Source organism: Python bivittatus, unplaced genomic scaffold (assembly GCF_059951505.1).
Source record: "Python bivittatus isolate LINGU-HERP-01145 unplaced genomic scaffold, Pbiv_v1 ctg000190_np1212, whole genome shotgun sequence".
In the NCBI taxonomy this organism is placed as follows: Eukaryota; Metazoa; Chordata; class Lepidosauria; order Squamata; family Pythonidae; genus Python; species Python bivittatus.
This window is the reverse complement of record NW_028277042.1, coordinates 19,187,290-19,198,613: the sequence shown is the minus strand read 5'-3', so window position 1 is coordinate 19,198,613 and position 11,324 is coordinate 19,187,290. Positions and strand designations below refer to the sequence as shown.

At 40.7% G+C, this 11,324-nt stretch overlaps 1 protein-coding gene across 1 annotated transcript in view; it reads right to left on the bottom strand.

Moving 5' to 3' along the window:
- Nucleotides 1–2,715: 2,715 nt before the first annotated feature.
- The window catches only part of CRISPLD2 (cysteine rich secretory protein LCCL domain containing 2), a 35,394-nt gene continuing 26,785 nt past the window's right edge, over nucleotides 2,716–11,324 (bottom strand). The window contains exons 14-15 of the mRNA XM_007439668.3: nucleotides 5,692–5,825; nucleotides 2,716–5,504 (exon numbers count right to left, since the gene is read on the bottom strand). Coding sequence (XP_007439730.1) covers nucleotides 5,450–5,504; nucleotides 5,692–5,825 — 189 coding nt within the window. The 3' untranslated portion in view covers nucleotides 2,716–5,449. The remainder of the gene's footprint in view (nucleotides 5,505–5,691; nucleotides 5,826–11,324) is intronic.

Sequence of the window (11,324 nt, the reverse complement as noted above, 5' to 3'; positions counted from 1 at the left end):
CACTGTCCTTAAGTTATGTTGACTCCCTTTCGTGCTCTTCTCCATCCTGGTTTGACCAGTTAATTGTATGGCAACCATCACCCCAGGGGACTACATTTCTTCATTGATGAACAAGCTGAGTCACCAGAAATTGGCATGGCCCTTGACAAATTATAAACAGTAAGAAAATGATTATAGCTCTTATATACTGATGTGTTCTGGAAGCTATGCAGTGCTGACAACAGTGTATTAATGAAAATGTTGTTGACTGTAAGATGGATAATTATGCCTTTTGGAGATGTTGTGTAAGTTCTGTTTTCATTTCCATGATTTGTTTGGTTCACATTTTTGCATAGATTGTTGTTGTTGTTGTTCAGTCGTTAAGTCGTGTCCGACTCTTCATGACCCCATGAACCATATTGCACCAGGCCTTCCTGTCCTTCACTGCCTCCCTGAGTTTGCTCAGTTTCATGCTCATTGCTTCAGTGATTCTCTCTAACCACCTCATCCTCTGCCGTCCTCTTCTCCTTTTGCCTTCAATCTTTCCCAGCATCAGGGTCTTTTCCAAAGATAGTTGCTATATAAAGGAAATTTAATTAGCGTAAGAAGAACCCTACTTGATTACAAGCTTTGTCCATCTTATCCAGCATCTACTTTCTAACTGTGGCTTCTCCAGCAAGTGGTATTTACTGAAATAAACCCCCAGAACCTGATAATAACATATGGCCACCATTCTTAACAGAAAAACACGGATAGAACTTTCCTCTTACTTCTACAGTACATCTTGCCAGATTTGTCCAAGGCATTGACAAATCATCATGACAGTCCTACATTTCATAGTACCTAATCCCATACATAAATAAAGTACTGCCCAAAGAACCATTTTATCCTCTACTGACCATTATATCAGATAACCCCAGATCTACTGCAGACATATGCCAACTTCCCTTCAAGTTCACTAGGATCCTTGGGAAATGGACATGCTGCAAAGCAAAACACCAACTTCTAGCATCAGCTTTCTTTCCTGTAATGCTCTTGGCCCCATATAGACTTACAAAATGAAAATGTTGAGTAAGCTAAGGTGCAATGAACATCTAGGGAGCTAGAAGGAGAGGTTGGGAGCAATCACACTAGTTTGCCTTCTGGTAGATGGTTGTTTTATAACTGGCCATTCCCACCACCACAGCCACTTGAGGAACTGTTGAATTGCCTTCGCAAGAAGTTCTCAAAATTCCCACTGTGTGATGGAATGGAATGATGAAGGCCAGGCTCAGGGAGATAAACATTTTCTTAGCTCGCTGGAACCGCGTGGGAGGAACAAGAGGATGAGACTGGCACCTCCCTGAGGAATTCACACTGTTGTGGCTGGAGGACTTTCGGAGCTGGGGTTTTAGTCTTGGAAGATTGATGTCAGGCCTAGCCCAAGGAACTCCAAGAGACAATGCCAATTCAGTCCAGCTATGTTTATTAGCTACAACCTCTAGCAAACATCTTCCCAGACTAAAACCCCAGTTCCCAAAGTCCTCCAGCCACAACAGTGTGAATTCCTCAGGGAGGTGCCAGTCTCATCCTCTTGTTCCTCCCACGCGGTTCCGGCGAGCTAAGAAAATGTTTATCTCTCTGAGCCTGGCCTTCATAATTCCATTCCATCACACAATGTATGCACCAAGCCAAAACTAAAAATTTCGAAAAGCTACAGACCTCCAAACTGTCTGCCCGCTCTCTGCAGGGTGCTATGGATGCTAATTTTAACAACCTGGATCTCAGAACGAAGTCAAGGGAAGGGAAGATGTAAATTTCACCAGCTGCTCTGCCATCCCATAATTCTCTGAGGAGGGACCACACAATGATCCTCCGTGGATTGCATATTACAGAACAGTTTCTCTCACGTTGCTCTCTGCAAATTAGCAGCTAAGTGATGTGTCTTTTAAAATCCAGGCAGATGCAAACACTAATGATTCAAAAAGCCTTGTGTGGGTCTAGTCTATCTTTCTCCCCTGAACAGATTTTCTTGTGGGATGGGGGTGGTGAAAATGGAAGATGCAGCAAAATAACAAGGGAGGGTTCAAACCCCTCTGGAGGTTCATGAAAGAGGAAAAGAGTGCTTTTTTTTTAAAAAAAGAAAGCCTTCTATACAGTCTACACCCTAAGCTAACTTTTGTTCTGGTCAAATTAGGAAACTTTAACGTGATGCAGAACTCTGCTGGAGAGGAATTGAAAATACTTCAATTCCCAGCTACATGGACAGAGAAGGGTTGGCTTTGAAACTTTTTTTTTTTTTTTTTAAGATAAGAGATTTTCCACCTGCTCAGGGATGACAAACTTAATTGGTCTAAATACCTTTGCTATTGCATCTCCAAGGCTAGATTGTCACTATCTGTTTGAACAATTGTCTTCTAACTCTGCATTCCTACAGACCACTGGTAGACTATTCTGTAGCCAGTATTTTTTTTTTTTTTAAAGGAACAAAATACCTGTACGACTTCCAAAAGCTGCTTGTGTTTATTAACTGTCAAACTACCCTTCTTGGAATGTGAATCAGAGTAAGCCTCGGCTTTCAAACTCAAGAGCGAATGCAGAAGTTATGCGAGGTCAGCTATTGCCAACTGCGATGTCTTCCCAAATCCTGGATATTTTCCTTGGGATCTCCGCATGGATCAAAAGTAAATATATATCAGACGATGCCGTCTCAGAGAGATATGCAGCTGCAAGGCCAATAAGACCCAAAACTCCACGCCGTTCTAAAGGTTTTATTTCCACAAAAGTCATAACACAAAATGGTAAGACATTGTTTTCTTTCACCGGATAGATAATTGGTTGAAGAAAATATGTTTATCAAAAACAATAATTCGGACCATTAAAAAGCTCATGCAAGCCCTTTACAGAAATTATTTTTTTTTTACAGAGGATACAGTAAAAAATACATCGTTTTTCATAGAAAAAAAAGCAAATATACAAAACCTGCAGGCTTTTGCTGCCTACAAATATGATCTATGCAGATCTATATATGCTTTAAGACAGATTTTAACGCAGCGGGGAAATTCTTCTCCTCTGTCTAGTTGCTTTATATCTAGTGGCACCCATAAATATATTTTTGATAAAAATGAAAATGCCCATATTTTATTCACACCCTGTTGTTTCATTTCCCATAGATATTGACGAAAGCAAGCAAAGGGACAACACAATTGCTTTGTTAGGCCTGTGTAAATTGTCTCTCTCTGATTTATTGAACCATTTCATGAAACACACACATGCACACACGTTTTGGAAATACGCCCCCCCAAAAATGGTCTGAATGGATTCAGATCATCTGATTCAATCTGATGAAGTCTTCTTCTAAGTCCTTGAATGTGGACACAGGATCAAAACTCACCTCTATTGGCTTGTATGAGTTCGCACTAGAGACCAACCTGGACTGACGACCGATTTGAGCAATCTGACCTCTTTGTGACCATTTCAGAATTGTCCTCCAGAAGTAGAGGAGTCTAGTTCAGAAATGGAACCCAACCATGTCCTCAAGCATCTTGGATAACCAACATACCACAAGTTGAGCTACTTTTTAGTAACCGGAGATTACGTTGTTTTTGTAATCTCTCCTGGGTATCTGAGGAATCCAATAGTTAGGGTGAAGCCATTGCATAAGGGTGTGTTATCCCTCCCCATATATCTGTATGTATTTTGCCTCTTTAAGCATTTAGAAGCCTATCCTCTCTGATGTCTCAAAGAACTGGTTTTGCTTACTTCAAAAATGTGATTCAATTTCCTGACATTCTGCCAGTGAAATCTGGGAGCACAATTCTCAGGTCCATAAAAAGAAGGTCTTGATGTAGAACAATATAAACACACTAACTGTCCTCTCCCACCCCTGATAAATAATATTAAATAGCGAATGGACAATCCCCCACCCCACCCACCTTAGTACAATGCCTTAGAATCCTACTGTGACTATGGCTGATTTCCCCCCCCCCACCAAAGATCAAAAAACAGTGGGAAAATAATCCAGTTCCTTCTGGATGAATCCATGAGCAGATGCAGAACCAAAAAGATCTTTCCATTCTTATTTAGCACCACCTTAGCACCATGGCTGGCAAGTTACCTTTTTGGTTTAGCAGCCCAAAACCTAGCCCACTTACAGCAACCCTTTAATCATGTGCATTATTTGGGAGGTGTTGTGTGTGTTTTAAAAGAGCCACTGACCACTAAAATCAAGAACTTTAAATAAATAGAAGTTGCACATTGAAGTTACAATATTCGTCCTTTTGTAAAATGGGACCAGCATTCAGTTTTTGAAGACACTATGGCCAACATTGCACCAGGTTGGCAGAAATCATTTCTTTGGTTCCCAATTAAGATTGAGTTCAAGGTTTTAGGGGAATGATAAGTCTTTAAAAATCTAAGCCTTCAAATTATTGGATTAAAATAGGACAACTTTACAACCATTTCATTAAGGAGAACAGTTGAGACTTGTACATGATCTATTCATACTGCATATAAGAAAATAGAACTGTTCTAACAGGACATCATACTATATATGTTGTGATCAATCTAATATATCATGCCTCCAATCTATACAAATAAAAAAGTAAAGCAAAATCCTTTTGATTCCAGCAAAATAAAGATCAACTTTTGGAAATCATTGCTTAGCTATGCTATAACAGCTCTGCTGAATAAAATAAATTGCATTTATTCGTAAATAAAACATTGCTAACATACAATGAATCAGAATGTGCCAGGACAGGGGTCCAATTATTTAATTTTGTGTTAATAAACCCCATTTTCCTAACTTCTTGCAATTGTTTGGCCAGCAAACCTATTTATCTCATTTAAGCTTTCTTTTGAGAGAAATAGCTCCATTTCCATTCTTTTGCAAGGTAGATTCAGTTCCAAAAATTAAATGTCTCCTTCCCAATATCCATAGAAAAATCTGTATCTATTCTTTTAGTGTGGCACACAACCTGAACCTAAATCATCCTGTCATTCTACCCAGTCAGGATATCACAAGGTAACTTGGATTTCAGGTACATTCTTGACTGTGACCTAATCTTTCAAGAACGTAGTCTTTGGGGTGACATAAAGGCTTTCTCATCCAAAGCCTACTGATCAGATAGACATTCACCCTCTGGAAGTATTATTCCATGAACTCCAACGGCCTATATTTTGAGGCAAAGCAGTACACAGGATGAGTGGGGCAAGCAAGTTTTTCAACCACCTTCTCTGATGAATTGGAACTGTCTTCCTTTTTCTGAATGTTCTAAACATTTGGAAGTAAAACAACAAACTTCAAAGAAAACCGTGAGCAGATGCCGATGAGATGCAGAAAGTTAAGATTCCTGCTGCCATCTTTTTTTTCCCCAAAAGAATGTCGATTTAGAGGGCTTCATCATGGTACATGCTGGGGCAAACACCCCTCACCAAAGGAGAGGTACAATGCTGTATTCTCTTCCCACAGAAGAGTCTCCTTCTTGAACATTTATTGCCTCACAGCAAAGATTCGGAAAGCTTTTCCTTCCCTTGGAGTCTTTAAGCTGGAAAAGAAAGATGAAAAATAAGCTCAACTGAAATCTTCATGTCTTATGTTTATATCAGTGTTTCTCAACCATGCTGGCTGGGGAATTCTGGGAGCTGAAGTCCACATATCTTAAAGTTGCCACGGTTGAGAAACACTGGTTTAGATAGTTATTTCTTCTACCAGGCTAGAAATGTTTGCCTTACCTTTCAGATCGGATCCCATTCTTCAAGGATCCGTGGTAGATCTTCTTCTTATCGACAGGCATCACATCTATGTAACCTCCAGAACTGTCCCCAATTACCCCTGCATGCACAGCAGCTTTGCAGATGCTGGAACTCTGAAAAATTGGAGAACAAACTGTGACAACAGGTCTCATGTCACATCCTCATAAATCTCCAGTTATGACTTTGCTATCCCTTAACATGTTGCAGAAGAGCAGATTAAGAGACTCAGACCAAATCCAGAATTAAGCTATAAATCAGTCTGCATCAACAGTGGTCCAGCTTTCCATGAAACCAAAAACCAGATTGCTCCTGTGCACATTTCTAAACTGTCTGTGGGTGACAAGTCACCATTAAAACAAACAAAGAAACTAACTTGAAAAACCTCCAAGACCAGAGAGATTTGATTCTCTTTTTTTTGGGGGGGGGGGGGAGGGCATCATATTAACTGTTATCAAAATGTCAAGCCTGGTGATAAGAGAACATGACACTCACTGATCGATTGCTGTCCCCAAACTGTTCAGGAAATGATGTAATAGGACAGGACAGCATGACCGTTGAGAAATGCAGCTTTGGAATTTTAGATTTATGGAGACACAGAGGAAAAAGCCCCAAAATGACCCATTAACTTGGGTGCAATGCCTTGAAACTCCCACTGCAGGACCGTTATGAGATCTCATGGAATTTGTGAAAAGAACATATGTATAGATCAGAGATGCATGTCTGCGTGCTCACATAGACACTATGCTTCGGGTTCTCTCTCACCCCACCCCCAAGCCATAAAAGGTCGATTCTCTTGGCCCCGTTTCTCATATCTGTTACTGTCTTGTGTTGGCAGCTTTTAGGATTTCAAATGCCAGTTTGATTTGGGGTTTTCTATATATGGTCAAGGAGAACAGATGGAGTGTTTTACAACAGCTATGCTTTGAATGTCTGCTAGCCCTCCATTCCACAACATCAGAAACTGGCTCCGGAACAACTTCCTGTCCTTAAGGAACTCAGGCAGACTTTCCATAACACCTCATCCTCCAGAAGTTCTTCTTCTCTAAATTCTATTCTAAACTGTTTATTCCTGGGATAGCCAGCTTGCTCAGATTCATCACCCGTGTGGCCAACACACCCCATTCCCTTTCTTTTTGCTCGCATTGTGTTCCTGATGTCTGCCCCTGGTTCCCCCCTCTGCAGCAGAAATCTCTTATCTTGGTGATCAATTTGCAAAGCTTTTGGAAAAAGATAATTCCTAGAAGAACAGGATTCCCTCCCTCCATTGGCAGCAGCAATGATACAACTAGAACAATAAGCCACATATCATGCTTTGCTTTGCTTTCTTCATGCAGAGCTAAATTCTAGAGAGAAACACAAAGGGACAGCCAAGAATTGGGAGAAAGCTATGGAGGTTTTCTGGCAAAAGAGGAAAGGCCATAAGCGAAGAAGATCCCGGTTCAATTCCTACTTTGTCCAAAAATACACTAATGTTCTTAGGGAGGAGGGTCTCTGTCCCAAGGTGCCTCTTCTTTTAAAATGTGCACATTCCCTGTCATTTCCCCCATAAAACCAGAGCTGATAAGGATGGAAGAAGCAGAGGGTCGGAAATAGTTGTCCAAGCAGATCTAGAGGGTATTTATTTGGAGAAGGTTGCAAGATGTAGTGTCCCCTACTTAAGTGAAGGAGAGAAGCAGTTGGCCTGCCTTAAATATATTGCTGCTTAAGGTGACCATGAAGGTGCCAACCCTTTCTCTGTACTGAACCGTCAATCCAACACTAGTGATTGCACCAATCTTCAAAAATGAATGATAGCGCATCATCCTGAGGGCTTGTCTGGTCCTCTTAAAAGGTCCATCAGCAGTTAAACAATGCAAGGAGCACATGCAACAGGCACAGAGACCTCACAACTGCAGTTCTCCTCCTGAAGTTGGAATGTATTAAAGTCTGTGAAGGTTGCAACTTTTATGATCTAAACATAATCTGCCTTTCCATCATAAGGACCTCTTTTGCTCCCATTTTTAGGTGACATATGTCACCAACCAAGTTGGCCATCCTTTCCCACCTGACATTCTTGATCAGAAAAAGTGATATTATATTATATTAATGATTCTATATTCTGATTGTCTCGTGCCATCCTTTTGTGCCTGTCTTCTAGTGCACGAAGGGCAGCATTTGGTCCTCCAAATGCTCCTCGCTGTTCACCCACCAGCATCTGCAACTCAGCTGCTCACCAAACCCTTCCTAATGGTCAGCCTGGTCCAAAGGATGCTATGAGGAGATACATTTATGGTCCAGGATCTGAGACCATAAATGCATGGTCTGCGCCATCTCTCAGAGAGGCCATGGTGAAGGTGGCAGAAAGGGCCCCAGCAGAAACCATGACACTAAGTGGTAGTTCTTTAGCAGAGTATTGGAATCCACCTGACAATCCCATTCACAAATGCTCATCCTTCCAAACATCAAAGTGTTTCCATAAGGAATTTACAGCATAATTGTGCTGGAATGGAATTATGAAGGCCAGGCTCAGAGATATAAACATTTTCTTAGCTCGCCAGAGGAGCGTGGGAGATACAAGAGGATGAGACTGGCACCTCCCTGAGGAATTCACACTGTTGTGACTGGATGGTTTGGGAGCTGGAGTTTCAGTCTGGGAAGGTTCTTGCTAGAGGTTGTAGCTAATAAACAAAGCTGAACTGAATTTGCATTGTCTCTTGGAGTTCCTCAGGCTAGGCCTGACATCATCCCTGGGGATCCGTTGCCATGATTCAAACTCCTTTGACTTGAAGGTAGTAGGAGTCTGGGAAGACTGATGTCAGGCCTAGCCCAAAGAACTCCAAGAGACAATGCAAATTCAGTTCAGCTTTGTTTATTAACTACAACCTCTAGCAAGAACCTTCCCAGACTGAAACTCCAGCTCCCAAACCATCCAGTCACAACAGTGTGAATTCCTCAGGGAGGTGCCAGTCTCATCCTCTTGTATCTCCCACGCTCCTCTGGCGAGCTAAGAAAATGTTTATATCTCTGAGCCTGGCCTTCATAATTCCATTCCATCACAATAATAACATAATTGCCATGGATAATTTTGAAAGCAAGCTTCACTCTTAAGGCAATCCTACCCACGGTTCATTGTTTAGGGAGTGAGAATGTATGCAAATTGCATGGCATAAGAATGTTTAAACCAAGGTTATCCTTAGCTGCATCCATACCCTATGCTAAGCCATGATTGGACAAATCATGGTTTATTTAAAAATGATAATTGGTGTTCTTATAGTATGCTAAGCCAACAACTATGCTTTATACATCACAGCAGCTAGATTCACTCCATATTCCAAGTTTAAAACATAGAGCTCATATTACAGTTTAGCATCCTATATGAACCAAGCCAGGATCACAGATCAAAAAAACAAGTTCCCTCTATAGGTCTTACAGTCTGAAGTTAGCAAGTGGTGAGAAATGGTTGACAGAGACAGAGAAGGTTCTAAGTAAGCAAAATGAGGTTTTAAGCAAATACAGGCAAATGCAACAGGAAAAATCAAAGGAATTTTTTATGTCCTGGGTATAAAGAACTTCAGGAAAGTGGGCCAATGTTTATCTGATACATCTGTATTCCATGAGAAACATCAGGCTTAAATGCCAAGGGTCGTCTTTCTATTTTTGATTTTTTGTTTTACTCCTTGTCTGCCGCAAACCCAACGCTGAATTGCTAAGAGCTATTTTGGATGTCCGCTGAAATTACAGTGCAGAGCCGTTTGCTGGCACCTTTCTATGACATTGATGAGAACCAGGGACACTCAGCAGTATGTGATGGCTACTTTGCACATCTGTTCCATTCCAGACATGGATGGATGATGTGATTCATTCTTAGCCTTTCAAGAGGAACTCCTGAACCTCCTGCTGGGAAGAGGTTGGAGGGGAATCACGAAGGGGGAACCGTTCCACCTGCTTTGACCAATGACATTGTCCAACCTGAAGAGGCCCTCTAAAAGATGTGGTTGGGCTCTCCACTTCCTTTCCAATTTCTGTCTCCTTGTTAGCTTTTCTTCCTGTTTGTTCATTATTTGTCATTGTTTGACAATATTCCTCTTTCTCTCGCGATACTATCACTACACCCCTGTGTGTACTTTAAGGGAAAGAAAGCAGAAACTGTTTATAATAGATAATGTCCTCATCCCACTCCATGTAATCTGAGTGTGATGTGTGGTCATACTGAAGAAGCCATACCATCTATCTGGAGCTGCACTCAGTGGCAAAAATTTCAGCCCAGTCCTCAATTCTCTACATCATCAGAATCCTTACTCATCAAAAGAAGGATTTGGTGTCCCAGTTTTCTGAAGACAATTCTCTATTTCCAGCAACCCTTTATTTTCCAGTAAAGAACCCCAAAAGGGAAGTGTCTTGGAGCTGCCCATCAATCACTTACACCTAAACATTTTTCCAATTTAAATAAGCTATAGTGTATCTTGCTTCTCTTCTAATGGTTATTGCTCAATTTGCATGTATACATTTGCAACTCTTTTCTTGTGATCTGTTTTTTGGGAGATGCATAAGTTGACTTCGCTACTAATTTTAAGAGGAAGCTCTAAGAAAATCTCTTTCAGCTCTTAACTCTTTAAAAAAAAAGCCTTCAGCATCTGGAGAAGTTATAGTATTCCCTATTTCTATTTTAATATGGCTTTCTCTTCTTTCTGTCCACAACCATTCCTTTTTGTATATTTTAGAAGGATCTGACCAATGTGTCTTGTGCACCTGGTCCCTCAACCTGGGTTGGAGGCTGATATTTGTCTCTGGAAACTACTTTTATGTAGAATTATGATCATCCAGCTTTGATGATAAGATTTTGCAACTTTCAGTGTAAGTTTCCTTAGTTCACCCAACATTTACTAGAGTCTTGGAGGACAAATCCAACATATTATTTTGCCATTTGTTACAAGCTCCTTGGCTCTCTGGATTCTTGAGAACATTTCCAAATCTAGCATGACTTTTTTTTCCTCAAAGATATCTTTCCCAGGGCCTTAAGGCTGAGCAAGCTAAACCAGCTTGTTGATTTGTGTTTTAAAAAACCCACTGTAAACTAAAGATATTCTTCATGGAAATCCCATAGGCCATATTTAATCATTCCTGATTCCTACAAATGAAAGCCTATATTTAGTCAAAATACTTTTAATTGACCTGTGACTCAAAACATGATCAAATCACATTTTAATTGCAATCGTTGCAATAAAACGAAATAGTCAAAGGAGCCATAGTCTATTGGAAAACCAGCATTTTCCCTAGTGGAACTGACCTATGGGATACAGAAAATTCACTCAGGGCCAAATATGAAAATCAGTCTAGGATCTACCTGATCTTGGAAAATGTATCTACTATATGTCACAGCAAGAGACTCCAAGTTTATCCATTCTGTGGTTCAATTTCTGTCTGCACTACACTAGTATATAGTTACACTCCAGGCAATTGTTGTTGCTTGTAATTAAAATATAGTCATACTTGGGTTAGGAGGTCAAACCAATCAATCTTAAAGGAAATCAACCCTGATTGCTCATTGGAAGGATCGATAATGAAGCTCACGCTCAGATACTTTGGTCACCTAATGCGAAGAGAGATCTCTTTGGAGAAGACCCTGATGCTGG